Source organism: Salvelinus alpinus, chromosome 2, assembly GCF_045679555.1.
Source record: "Salvelinus alpinus chromosome 2, SLU_Salpinus.1, whole genome shotgun sequence".
Classification (NCBI taxonomy): Eukaryota; Metazoa; Chordata; class Actinopteri; order Salmoniformes; family Salmonidae; genus Salvelinus; species Salvelinus alpinus.
The window spans coordinates 111886684-111899770 of NC_092087.1; the positions used below are offsets into that span (position 1 = coordinate 111886684).

Genomic DNA, 13087 nt, shown 5'->3' on the forward strand with positions numbered 1-13087 from the left:
CGCCTTGTTTAGAGGAAGAAGAAGGATGAGTACAACCCCAAGAACACCATCCCAACCGTGAAGCATGGAGGTGGAAACATCATTCTTTGGGGATGCTTTTCTGCAAAGGGGACATGACGACTGCACCGTATTGAGGGGAGGATGGATGGGGCCATGTATCGCGAGATCTTGGCCAACAACCTCCTTCCCTCAGTAAGATCATTGAAGATGGGTCGTGGCTGGGTCTTACAGCATGACAACGACCCGAAACACACAGCCAGGGCAACTAAGGAGTGGCTCCGTAAGAAGCATCTCAAGGTCCTGGAGTGGCCTAGCCAGTCTCCAGACCTGAACCCAATAGAAAAATCTTTGGAGGGAGCTGAATGTCCGTATTGCCCAGCGACAGCCCCGGAACCTGAAGGATCTGGAGAAGGTCTGTATGGAGGAGTGGGCCAAAATCACTGCTGCAGTGTGTGCAAACCTGGTCAAGAACTACAGGAAACATATGATCTCTGTAATTGCAAACAAAGGTTTCTGTACCAAATATTAAGTTCTGCTTTTCTGATGTATCAAATACTTATGTCATGCAATAAAATGCAAATTAATTACTTAAAAATCATACAATGTGATTTTCTGGATTTTTGTTTTAGATTCCGTCTCTCACAATTGTAGTGTACCTATGATAAAAATTACAGACCTCTACATGCTTTGTAAGTAGGAAAACCTGCAAAATCGGCAGTGTATCAAATACTTGTTCTCCCCACTGTATGTTATATATGTTACAGTGACATATATTCTACTTGCACATCATCATCTGCACATCTATCACTCCAGTGTTAATATGCTAAATTGTAATTACTTTGCTACTACGGCCTATTTATTGCCTTATTGCCTTTATTGCCTCTGTACTCCATTTGCACACACTGTATATAGATGTTTCTATTGTGTTATTGTACTTTTGTTTATCCCAACTCTGTTGTTTTTGTCACACTGCTTTGCTTTATCTTGGCCAGGTCGCAGTTGTAAATGAGAACTTGTTCTTAACTGGCCTACCTGGTTAAATAAAGTTGAAAAAGAAAAAATGGAGGAATTGTTCATGACGTCCTCCAGTGATTTTAACTTTTCCTGTTGAAAAGTGATATATAAATACAGTAAAGTATAAACACACTAGAGAGAAACAAATAAATGTTTTGAGCAAAATAGTGTTTTTTTAGACAACTGCAAACTAGAAGGAGTGAGTGATGTCATAGTAAGGCCTTCAAGGAGTTGGCTTGATGGGAAGTCGTGATGTCATCCAATAGGAGACTGATCTTCATGTGAATATTCATTATTCTTTTTAAAATCCTTCCTGTTCTGTCAAGTTGGTTGTTGATCATTGCTAGAAAGCCATTTTTCAAGTCTTTCCATAGATTTTAAAGACGATTTAAGTCCAAACTGTAACTAGGTCACTCAGGAACATTCAATGTCATCTTGGTAATCTCCTCCAGTGTAGATTTGGTCTTGTGGTTTAGGTTATTGTCCTGTTAGTACAGTTTTTTTGTATTCAGATATCTGAAAATGCACTCTAACTACGTAACATTTAGTGGCTCCTTATGTTACGCTGGGAAAACAGTTTTCATGGGCACAGAAATCTTAAATCATTTCAGTGTATGCTAAATCCAATGGTTCTAACCGAGAGTCACCTTAACTTTATTGACAACACCCAAATGGATACTGTCATTAACGCGGTTCTTCAATAATTACACATAATTCTTAATACTGTAGCTGTTTAGTTACAGTCACATGTTCAACTATCATCAGCTGATCCAGGTAATCGTTTTCTGAATGCCAGTCAAATCGGGGCAGCAGGTAGCCTAGTGGTTAGAGCGTTGGACTAGTAACCGAAAGGTTGCAAGATTGTAAAAATCTGTAGAATCCCTAAACTGACAAGGTAAAAATATGTTGTTCAGCCCCTGAACAGGGTAGTTAACCCACTGGCCGTCACTGTCGATAAGAAGTTGTTCTTAACTGACTTGCCTAGTTAAATAAAAGTTATAAAAAAATAAAAAAAAAGACAAACATTACGACATGCAACAACAACCAAAGTGCTTCTTCATTCATTACTCTGGTAAAGACAGTTATGCCGTGCTCCACGTTGGATCCAACATCCCTAACAAATTGATGTTTATAATGTTATTGTCTGATTGATTTACAGTAGGGTCCCATTAGTCTGTTTGGACACGGAGATACTTTGCTCATAATGTGTAGAGAACTGTTCCTTGATGGATCGGCTATTATACAACACACAGAGCTATTTTCCTTTATTCAGGACATTTAGAATGACAACACATTACGGAGTAGTCTAGTGTATTATAGTCCTAGGTCTATGTTGTTAGGTGAAGTTATGGGTCCTACAGTAGGTCTATGTTGTTGTTAGGTGAAGTTATGGGTCCTACAGTAGGTCTATGTTGTTGCTAGGTGAAGTTATGGGTCCTACAGTAGGTCTATGTTGTTGTTAGGTGAAGTTATGGGCCAACTTATTAAACACTTAATGTACAAACCCTCAGTTTCAGGCTGATGGCAAAGCTAGCTAAAGAGCATTTTACTAGTTGAAGTGTTTTATAAGTATAAAGCAGTTGATTTGCGACAATAACACAAACATATTAAGCAGGAGATTCAAACGAGCGTTACAATTATAATCCAAAAGTAATGTGAAATGCACTCATAAGCAACCTGGAAATGGAGGCTATTATTGCTGTCAGCCTATGAGAACTCCCCTGAGTTTTCCCCCACGGTGGTGAATTAGTGAATAGACACAGAACTTAATGTGAGTTTCCTTGAGTAGCTTTCCTGATCTTGTGCTGTAATATTCAGAATACATTGTGGAAAACTAAAATCTTTGCTCACCATTTTTGTTCCAGGCAGATATACTACATCCATAACTAGTGGGTTCCTCATTACCAGATATACTACATCCATAACTAGTGGTTTCCTCATTAACAGGGAGGTGTTTCTGCAATCAAATTGTGTGTGCATCGCCCTCGTGCTGCAATTTTAGCAAACACTGAAAGGGGCCTTTTTTGGAGATCAAAGGTCGTCTGGCACACTGCTTAGGATTGACTGTCTTAAGACAATTGTAAAATAATTTAACAGACCTCTGGGCATCACCTTATACCTCAAATAAACAGTGGTTTTATGCTGTTTTGGCCCTTTAATCAAATCAAGTTTATTTTATATAGCCCTTCGTACATCAGCTAATATCTCGAAGTGCTGTACAGAAACCCAGCCTAAAACCCCAAACAGCAAGCAATGCAGGTGTAGAAGCACGGTGGCTAGGAAAAACTCCCTAGAAAGGCCAAAACCTAGGAAGAAACCTAGAGAGGAACCAGGCTATGAGGGGTGGCCAGTCCTCTTCTGGCTGTGCCGAGTGGAGATTATAACAGAACATGGCCAAGATGTTCAAAATGTTCATAAATGACAAGCATGGTCAAATAATAATCAGGAATAAATGTCAGTTGGCTTTTCATAGCCGATCATTAAGAGTTGAAAACAGCAGGTCTGGGACAGGTAGGGGTTCCATAACCGCAGGCAGAACAGTTGAAACTGGAACAGCAGCAAGGCCAGGTGGACTGGTGCAAGGAGTCATCATGCCAGGTAGTCCTGAGGCATGGTCCTAGGGCTCAGGTCCTCCGAGAGAGAGAAAGGAAGAGAGAATTAGAGAGAGCATACTTAAATTCACACAGGACACCGGATAAGACAGTAGAAATAGTCCAGATATAACAAACTGACCCTACACAAACTAATGCAGCATAAATACCAGAGGCTGAGACAGGAGGGTTCAGGAGACACTGTGGCCCCATCCGATGATACCCCCGGACAGGGCCAAACAGGAAGGATATAACCCCACCCACTTTGCCAAAGCACAGTCCCCACACCACTAGAGGGATATCTTCAACCACCAACTTACCATCCTGAGACAAGGCGCCAACCCAGACAGGAAGACCACGTCAGTGACTCAACCCACTCAAGTGACGCACTCCTCCTAGGGACGGCATGGAAGAGGACCAGTAAGCCAGTGACTCATATATATATATACATATATGGACAAGCAATGTCAGAGCGGCATAGACGGATACAGTAGAATAGGATAGAATACAGTATATACATATGAGATGAGTAATACATAGACTAAGATACAGTAGTATAAGATAGAATACAGTATATACATATGAGATGAGTAATACATAGACTAAGATACAGTAGTATAAGATAGAATACAGTATATACATATGAGATGAGTAATACATAGACTAAGATACAGTAGAATAGAATAGAATACAGTATATACATATGAGATGAGTAATACATAGACTAAGATACAGTAGAATAGGATAGAATACAGTATATACATATGAGATGAGTAATGCATAGACTAAGATACAGTAGAATAGGATAGAATACAGTATATACATATGAGATGAGTAATACATAGACTAAGATACAGTAGAATAGGATAGAATACAGTATATACATATGAGATGAGTAATACATAGACTAAGATACAGTAGAATAGAATACAGTATATACATATGAGATGAGTAATGCCAGATATGTAAACATGCAGGAGATCCACGAAGGAAAGACAGTGATGGTGCTCATTGACGTTGTTGCAAATGGTGGGTAAAATGGTAAAACGTTTGAATTCATTTTGTCCATTATTACATCATTACATCAAGTGTTCCAATGGTAAAACGTTTGAGTTCATTTTGTCCATTATTACATCATTACATCAAGTGTTCCAATGGTAAAACGTTTGAGTTCATTCTGTCCATTATTACATCATTACATCAAGTGTTCCAATGGTAAAACGTTTGAGTTCATTCTGTCCATTATTACATCATTACATCAAGTGTTCCAATGGTAAAACGTTTGAGTTCATTCTGTCCATTATTACATCATTACATCAAGTGTTCCAATGGTAAAACGTTTGAGTTCATTTTGTCCTGGTCACTTTGCCTGCTGTTTATTGCCACGTTGGGATGCAACCTTTGTTTGTTGTCATTTAAAAAAAAAATAATAATAATTTTACCCCCGTTTTTTCTCCCCAATGTGGATCTTGTCTCATCGCTGCAACTCCCAATGTGGATCTTGTCTCATCGCTGCAACTCCCCAATGTGGATCTTGTCTCATCGCTGCAACTCCCTAATGTGGATCTTGTCTCATCGCTGCAACTCCCCAATGTGGATCTTGTCTCATCGCTGCAACTCCCCAATGTGGATCTTGTCTCATCGCTGCAACTCCCCAATGGGCTCTTGAGGCGAAGGTCGAGTCATGCGTCCTCTGAAACATGACCCGTCAAACCGCGCTTCTTAACACCCGCCCGCTTAACCCGGAAGCCAGCTGCACCAATGTGTAGGAGGAAACACCGGGCGACGCTTGGCCAATTGTGTGCCGCCCTATGGAACTCCCGATCACGGCAGGTTGTGGTACAGCCCGGGATCAAACCCGGGTCTGTAGTGACACCTCTAGCACTGCGATGCAGGACCTTCGACCGCTGCGCTACTCGGGTATAACTTTTTGTTAACCAATTCTGATGGTTGTTAAAAGTGGGATTTTGACATTATTACCGTTATATCAACACACCCAACACTCCCAACACCTCCAACTATCAATCTCTTTGCACCGTAGACATCAAGTCACTTGACAATAATGTTTCATACAACGTTGCATTCCATGTTTGAAAGGTCTATCATTTTTATTGAAGACAATCAAAGTTAACATTCCATAAAATTTAAATTCAATGCTGAGTCTCAAATAGTCGCCTGTCCATTTTAATAGCCGGGCAATGGCACACATTATAGCAAATATATTTTGGGTCTGAATTAAAGGAGCTACAATTAAAGTTTAATTACATGTTTTAAATAAAATGTCCATAATATCTGCATTAATAGTGGAATGATCGTGTTTCACAATATTTCTAAACATAAAAATATATTCTCGATCTTCTATTGTGCTGTTGACTGAATGTTTGTTTATGTGTAACTCTGTGTTGTTGACTGTGTCACACTGCTTTGCTTTATCTTGGCCAGGTCGCAGTTGTAAATGAGAACTTGTTCTCAATTGGCCGACCTGGTTAAATAAAGGTGAAAAAAATAACACATAATAATACATAAAAATGTAGCAGCAGTGTAGACCTAGTCTGTTCATTATATACATCTACATGATGTATTGTTACACCATGTAGGAGCAGTATAGACCAAGTCTGTTCATTATATACATCTACATGATGTATTATTACACCATGTAGGAGCAGTATGGCCCTAGTCTGTTCATTATATACATCTACATGATGTATTGTTACACCACGTAGGAGCAGTATAGACCTAGTCTGTTCATTATATACATCTACATGATGTATTGTTACACCATGTAGGAGCAGTATAGACCTAGTCTGTTCATTATATACATCTACATGATGTATTGTTACACCATGTAGGAGCAGTATAGACCTACAGTAGCTTGCTAATTATTTAGATTTATTTTGACTTAATGAAACTGCCTTAAATGTGCTGTAGTAAACATGTTTTATTCTCACTAATCAATCAACACATTCCTGTCTTTGTATGTCTCAATATAATAGTATTATTTAATTAAATCCATTTAAAATAATCTTTGTCTGAAAATAAAATATGATCCTCAACTGCGTTTCCCACTCCAGTCAGCAGACGGCGATGTGCGTCTTTCAGGCGATGCTGCCAGCGTGACGTATAATCTAGTGGACGGTTCTTCATAAACAGCTCGTCAACCACCTCGGTAGCTTGCTAGCCAACATAGCCGAAAGATTCAAGCTATTTAGACGCTTTCGGTGTATATTAGCTACTGTGTTTTAGACACACTTATGTCGTATCTACTTGTTAACCTATTTAATTGAATATTACGTTATTTTGTATTAGTCAGCTATAGTAGCTGGCTGGTTAAATTAGCACTAGCCTAGTCGCTAATGATAGCTAGCTAGCTAACATCCCCGAACATGAGCTCACTAAACTTCTCCCCTCTCGTTGAAGAAGAGGAGGTCTGCTGGACGGAGAAAGGAGGTCTGTGGCTGAACGTTGTCGTGAAAGAGGAGGAGGAAGAGGAGGATGTCACAGTAAAACAAGAAGTAGAGGATGAGGCTGTTAAAGTGAAAGAAGAAGAGAAAGACGTTTCAGTGAAAGAAGAGGAAGATGCGTTCAGAGTGAAAGAGGAGGAGGAGGTTACCTTGAAAGAAGAGGAGGAGGAAGAGAAAGAGGAGGAGGCAGTTTTTGGAGTGAAGAAGGAGAAAGAGGGAGAGATAACGGTCATATTGACAGAGGAGTCAGGAGATCTGATTACCACCAGTAAGTACTGTCTTAAAAACGGGCTCTAACTCTCTAAAGGTTTTGAATGAATGTGTGGTTTTTAATCAGCATGCTACTGAAATTCTATACTTGAAAATGTTCTTCTGTACTATAGGAATTAATGTGATAATATAATGTTAAAGCCCTGAATGCTGATTGGTATTTTTACTGCTCTAATTACGTTGTAATTGCAATAATCCACCCCAGGGGTTTGTGATATATGGCCAATATACCACGGCTAAGGGCTGTATCCAGGCACTCTGCGTTGCGTCGTGCTTAAGGACAGTCTTTAACCATGCTATATTGGCCATATACCACACTTCCTCGGGTCTTATTGCTTAACTGTAACATGTGTATACCATCAGAGTCCCCCCCACACCACAAAATCACAACTTAATTGTCTCACAGAATGGCAAACAACCATCTCTGTTCAGCCTATAAACATGACATTATCTATTATTATAGAGCTCTGTTCAGCCTATAAACATGACATGATCTATTATTATAGAGCTCTGTTCAGCCTGTAAACATGACATTATCTATTATTATAGAGCTCTGCTCAGCCTATAAACATGACATTATCTATTATTATAGAGCTCTGTTCAGCCTGTAAACATGACATTATCTATTATTATAGAGCTCTGCTCAGCCTGTAACCATGACATTATCTATTATTATAGAGCTCTGCTCAGCCTATAAACATGACATTATCTATTATTATAGAGCTCTGCTCAGCCTATAAACATGACATTATCTATTATTATAGAGCTCTGTTCAGCCTATAAACATGACATTATCTATTATTAAAGAGCTCTGCTCAGCCTATAAACATGACATTCCCTGAGAAATTAGATTTGGAGCTCTACATCATTTGTTTTTAAATCTCACCGTCACCAAGTTTATTTTTAATGATGTAATGTTGTGAAGACTGACCTCAGGTTATTGAGGGATCTAGTCTAGATTAAACCTCATAGGAAGACAATTTTATTTAATGCAGGCTTCATTCAGGTCTCTGTTTAACTAAATAATCTGTTTGTCTTTTGGCAGGAGAGAGACCAGACTCTGACAGCGGGAAGAGTTCCTCAGAGGAAACAGACCCAGAGATGCCTAACCAACACCACTGCTCCCACTGTGGAAAGAGTTTTAGGTGGTTAGGGAGCCTGAAAATGCATGAGAGAATACATACAGGAGAAAAACCGTACCACTGTTCCTACTGTGGAAAGAATTTTACTCAGTTAGGGGCCCTGGTTGGGCATGAGAGAACACACACTGGAGAGAAGCCTTATCACTGTTCTCACTGTGGAAAGAGTTTTAGGTGGTCAGGGAGTCTGAAAAAGCATGAGAGAAAACACACAGGAGAAAAGCCTTTCCAACATACTAATACACAGGAGGAGAAGACATACCACTGCTCTCATTGTGAAAAGACATTTTCCCAGTCAGAGGACCTGAAAGCACATGAGAGAATAGAGAGGCTGTGTTCTGACTTGTGTTTCTGACAGAGAATTTGTGTTTTTGTTTGGACTGTCAGACTTGAGTTTACTTTTTGTAATGTTAATTAATCGATTAATCCATTGTTTGAAAGGGTTAAAAACACACTGAAAACATCCTAAATACATACTATATACCGCTGCAATCTACAACGTCATGTAAAAACAAGATGTCATGGAGGTTAAATAAAGTCTGCTTTATCAATGTAACATATTGTGACCCGTCATGGAGGTTAAATAAAGTCTGCTTTATCAATGGAACATATTGTGACCCGTCATGGAGGTTAAATAAAGTCTGCTTTATCAATGGAACATATTGTGACCCGTCATGGAGGTTAAATAAAGTCTGCTTTATCAATGTAACATATTGTGACCCGTCCACTGTGGGGCGCTGTAGAGTCATAATATCCATAACAAATACAGGTCAAACAGGGAAATGGTTCACATCGTTTTTCCACTATTCATTTTCACCACAGGGCTGTGTTTTGTTTAGGCTCACCCTGGTGTGACGTTTTGATAACCATGTAAATCTCTCTAGGACAAGGTGACTGAGGGTGAATGTACACTAGATAAATGGCGGTAAATTGCTGTGTGCCGCTTAGGTCGCCCGTTGTGACTCCGTCAAGAATTCAGCAGAGCAAGTTTGTATGAAGGTCTGGTTATTAAATGGGTTCATAGTTCAATAGTAATATCCTCTAAAACGCTCTGGGGACAAACTTTGCTGCCCTGTTTCCAGTTGTCCACATGGCTGGGAGAACCTATTCAAGTAAGTAAATAGATTTGGAAAATGTTAAAAAAAACGATGTATTATTAGCTAACTAGCTACAGTGCAGGCTAACTCTAATGAGCTGCTAAATGAGCTAGCTAGTTGGCTAGCTAGCTATCTAACCAACTTCAAATACTGTATAGATAGCTAAGTGAATTAAATATCACCAGCTGTCTAACTTCATATTAGCTAGCTATCTATTTATCACTGTAATAAACAAACTCCAAATGCATTTGTAGGTAGCTAGCTAACAGCCATGGAGGAGGGTGAAAGGATAGCAGCCCCAACTGTCAGTGAGAGAGGAGGCTATTCTGGATAGGGAAGGTACTTTTGTGTAGTTCCTGTCCCTAGAAGTGAGGACAGAGATAATAGTAACATAATATTCAGTGTGGTGTAATTTGACTATAATGAAGTGTGTTTCTTGTGAGGTTTTCTGTCCTCAGATAAAGAGCGCTATGAAAGCCAGTCTACATATGAAGAGGTCCCAATGAGGAGCAGTGGTTCTCAATCCTGGGGACTCAAAGAGGCACATTGTTGTTTTTGCCTCAGCACTGCACCGCTGATTCAAATGATCAACTCATCATCAAGCTTCAAGTGGTATTTATGTATTCATTTGTGATGCCATCCTTGATATGATCCTGTTATTGTCACATGCTACACATGTACATATGTGTGCCCATGCATATATCAATCCAATGTTATCATGATTTGTTATCAGGGATATTATACTTTAGTAATCCACAATGACCTGTTGATGTAACAGTCTAATAATTACATTGTCTTCCATATTCCTACAGATGCCTTGTAACTGGAGATTCCTTCAAAACGATTGCCTACAGTTACCGTGTAGGGCACTGCAAGGTTGGGTGACCAGGGTCATCTGGGACTGCCTCCTGGAGGAACTCAGGTGTGTGAAGGCTACCTGTGTCCTGCGTAACTTCATGAGGATGGACACGAGGACCAGGAGGGGATCTGCAGCTCGCCGCCGTGTCCCAGAGGAGGAGTCTGCTGCTCTGCAGGATGTTTCAAGGATGGGGTCCAACAACGCAGCAAGAGAGGCAATCCGTGTGCAGGAGATCTTCACCTCCTACTTCTTCAAAGAGGGTTCATGTTCCCTGGCAACACCATAGACTACACTATGCACAACCAAAGGCTCTTTTAAGAGCCATTCACATTGCAATAAGAGTATTCTTCAATTTACTTAGCTATGTCAACTGCAGTTATTCAATTCACAGTGTCTCTCCCTTTGATTTCTACTTCTCATGTGAGGGTCCTGTTTAGGTAAGGGTGTGATGTCTGTGCAAAAACAAAACAGGCTGTTTTAAATCACCCATATTGAAAAAATGTAGAACAATTAGACACTCTATAACCCACACCTACACACTCATGTATCAATCTGATTGATGGATTGTGTTGTGCAGTAAGCAGGCTCAGGTGTATAACTGTGGCTCCTTCCACCTTCAAAGAATAGGCCAGAGGGCCAACCATGGAGAATAGTAAGACACTATATAACTACACTATATTGTTTGTCCTCATGTGTCCGTTCATGTTTTTCAGCATAAAGTACTCTGCAGCCACTTAGTGTGGTGTGGACATCAGGTGAGGCCACACACAGATTCCTGTTGAACACTGTCGCTTTAACTACCTTATTTTCTCAATAACAGTCTCTCTCCTTCACTTCATCTCTCTCTCCCCTTCTCCCTAAATCCTCTAGGTTATATCAGCTGTGTCAGTGAACCCCTCCTGCATCTGAACTGGCTACATCGAGGGCACAGCATGGTCAGAGGTGAGAGGACACTTGGTCGGGTCAACAGGAAGTATTATTAAAGATATGCTTTACATTGAAATACAGATAGATGCAGTAGTCCCAGAGTTAATGATCCCAGGTCAGTTTATATTATACAGGAAGTATTATTAAAGAGATGCTTTACATTGAAATACAGATAGATGCAGTAGTCCCAGAGTTAATGATCCCAGGTCAGTTTATATTATACAGGAAGTATTATTAAAGAGATGCTTTACATTGAAATACAGATAGATGCAGTAGTCCCAGAGTTAATGATCCCAGGTCAGTTTTGCATTTCACCTCCTGATTGATGACTAACAATGTTAGAATAAAAAAATAAAAACACAAGGCTTAAACATGCTCTCTCTCTCCATCTGTCTCTCATCTGCAGATATTCATTTTCCGTTATTTTACCAGGTAAGTTGACTGAGAACACGTTCTCATTTGCAGCAACGACCTGGGGAATAGTTACAGGGGAGAGGAGGGGGATGAATGAGCCAATTGTAAACTGGGGATTATTAGGTTACCGTGATGGTTTGAGGGCAAGATTGGGAATTTAGCCAGGACACAGGGGTTAACACCCCTACTCTTACGATGAGTGCCATGGGATCTTTAATGACCGCAGAGAGTCAGGACACACGTTTAACGTCCCATCCGAAAGACGGCACCCTACACAGGGCAGTGTCCCCAATCACTGCCCTGGGGCATTGGGATATTTTTTTTAGACCAGAGGAAAGAGTGCCTCCTACTGGCCTCCTACAGATATGTTTTGATGTGAGAGGATGCCAACCCCCAGTCCCATCATCGCCACCTCACCTGCTTTTAAGATAACCTTTAGGCCAACGAGAGACACTATTATGTAATTGTGATGAACTGAGAGAATATTTAGGTAGCACTGTGATTCATTAATCATGTGCTGCCTTCCCTGCTCCTATGTGCTTACCTCTTTCCCTTTCTGTCTTTTACACCTCTCTCTCCACCTCCTCTTTCTTCCTCTGTTTTTATAATTCACAACAGATGTGCATTGAAGTACAGATTGAACTTGTATTTATAACACTTGGACAATGAGCTTTTCAATAAAGCGTTTCACATTCTCTACTGGTTGAAATTAAGTGTAACGTGATGAAATACTCCACCTATCCTGTGTTTATCAGATCAATGCAGATGAAGGGCATTAGATGTTGAGATGAACCGGTGTTAAGAGTATTTACATGATGCATAGGAAGTGTAGTGTTCTGGTTTTTAACATTATATTTCTGTATATATGAATTAACTAGTTAAATCCTGTTTCTAGTCTATTAGTTACAATGTGTAACCATTGATGTCCCAGGACCAATATTGGGAAACACTGTTGAAGTGTATAATTGTAATACATACATGCAGACACAGCGTCATTCAAAGACTGGAATTTGATACTCCTGGTATTGGATATGACTGAATAATCATCTCAAAGACATTCATACCTAAACTGCACCTTTATTTGCCAAGGTAGAGTACATGATCAGTGAATATATTAAATGTACAGGCTACAATGTGGGGATCTCATGCATGGTAATAACTACATGTATATACGACTTGCATCCTTGGCACAACATGATATTATATTCTACTCAATCCATAGGCTTCATTAATGTCATTCAGGCTGTTTTGAAGTTGATACGACTGGCTATGATAGCTGAGGTTCATAGCTAGGTTCTGAACTAATATGTATACC

At 39.9% G+C, this 13087-nt stretch overlaps 2 protein-coding genes and 1 long non-coding RNA gene across 4 annotated transcripts in view; 2 read left to right on the forward strand and 1 right to left on the reverse strand.

Moving 5' to 3' along the window:
• LOC139548585 (zinc finger protein ZFP2-like) overlaps window positions 1-13087 on the reverse strand; it is a 158408-nt gene that overhangs the window by 74675 nt on the left and 70646 nt on the right. The window lies entirely within an intron of this gene.
• Window positions 713-13087, forward strand: part of LOC139549743 (gastrula zinc finger protein XlCGF17.1-like) — a 627316-nt gene continuing 614941 nt past the window's right edge. For both annotated transcript variants that reach the window (XM_071360471.1, XM_071360461.1), the window contains exons 1-3: window positions 713-7334; window positions 8382-10184; window positions 10385-10691. In XM_071360471.1, coding sequence (XP_071216572.1) covers window positions 6989-7334; window positions 8382-8830 — 795 coding nt within the window. In that variant the 5' untranslated portion in view covers window positions 713-6988 and the 3' untranslated portion in view covers window positions 8831-10184; window positions 10385-10691. The remainder of the gene's footprint in view (window positions 7335-8381; window positions 10185-10384; window positions 10692-13087) is intronic.
• LOC139550538 (uncharacterized) lies at window positions 10698-12481 on the forward strand. Its single transcript, XR_011670067.1, has 2 exons — window positions 10698-11373; window positions 12136-12481. It is a non-coding gene; the product is annotated as an uncharacterized lncRNA (long non-coding RNA).